General features: G+C 70.7%; 1 protein-coding gene across 1 annotated transcript in view; it reads right to left on the bottom strand.

Moving 5' to 3' along the window:
* MSI1 (musashi RNA-binding protein 1) overlaps positions 1-95 on the bottom strand; it is a 21,256-nt gene extending 21,161 nt beyond the window's left edge. The window contains exon 1 of the mRNA XM_014537710.1: positions 73-95. Coding sequence (XP_014393196.1) covers positions 73-95 — 23 coding nt within the window. The remainder of the gene's footprint in view (positions 1-72) is intronic.
* Between the last annotated feature and the right edge of the window lie 752 nt (positions 96-847).

The raw sequence follows: 847 nt of genomic DNA, 5'->3' as shown, positions 1-847 counted from the left end.
GGAGCGCTTCCCGGTGCCTCCAGGTAGCTCGGTTCCGGACCGGGGACCCTCCCTCTCAGGCCCGCCGCCAGCACTAGGAGATCCCCGATCTCCATGGTCGGGGAGACAGCCCAGGCCCCCCAGTCCCGCCGCGGCTCCAGCGGGTGAGGATCCCCCCAGACCCCCGTCGGGGCGAGAGCCGCCTCCGAGCCCCCAGTGGCCTCTGAACCGAATTTAGGGGTCGCCCTCGGCGGCCCGCAGTCCTCTCCGTGTCCCATACCCGCACGTCTAACTTGGGGAGCCCCCCGGGGCCTCGCGTCCGAGTGGGGCGCGCCATCAGCACCCCAGTGGAAACCGTATCGCTTGCTTCCGAATGAGACCCCTCAGCTCCCCTAAACCCCTCCGTCCAGAGCCCCGCAGCCCGTCCCGGGTCCCCAGTTTGCCACCACCGCACCCCTAGGTGAGCACCCCTGCCCCCCTCACCCCCCGCTCCTGTCAGCCCCACTTAGACTTTTGTCTGGATTCGGTAAAGCGGTCCCAGCCGCTCCCCGCACAGCCTGGGGGGGGGGCGGGGGGGTCAGTGCCTCCTAGGGACCCCCCTTCCCAGTCCAGGAGCCCGAGGACCCGCTGCGCACCTCCCCTCTGGGTGACCCCTCGAAGCCCCTCCCTCGGGTGGGAAGCCCTCGCTGCCTGCCCTGCGTCTGGAGTTACTCGGTCGGCTCAGTGGGAGATGCTGCCCAGAAGGCAGACATCGTCAGTTCCCCGTGCCCCTCCCCACACCCCACCTGTGGGTCCCTGAGGGGCCCCCGTCATTCGGGCTCCTGGGGGCCTTCGCCCCGCGCAGCTCCCTCCGTCCAGCAGGGTACCC

This window comes from Myotis brandtii, unplaced genomic scaffold (genome assembly GCF_000412655.1).
Source record: "Myotis brandtii unplaced genomic scaffold, ASM41265v1 scaffold181, whole genome shotgun sequence".
In the NCBI taxonomy this organism is placed as follows: domain Eukaryota; kingdom Metazoa; phylum Chordata; class Mammalia; order Chiroptera; family Vespertilionidae; genus Myotis; species Myotis brandtii.
The sequence above is the reverse complement of the archived record's forward strand: the minus strand, read 5'-3'. Positions and strand labels throughout refer to the sequence as shown.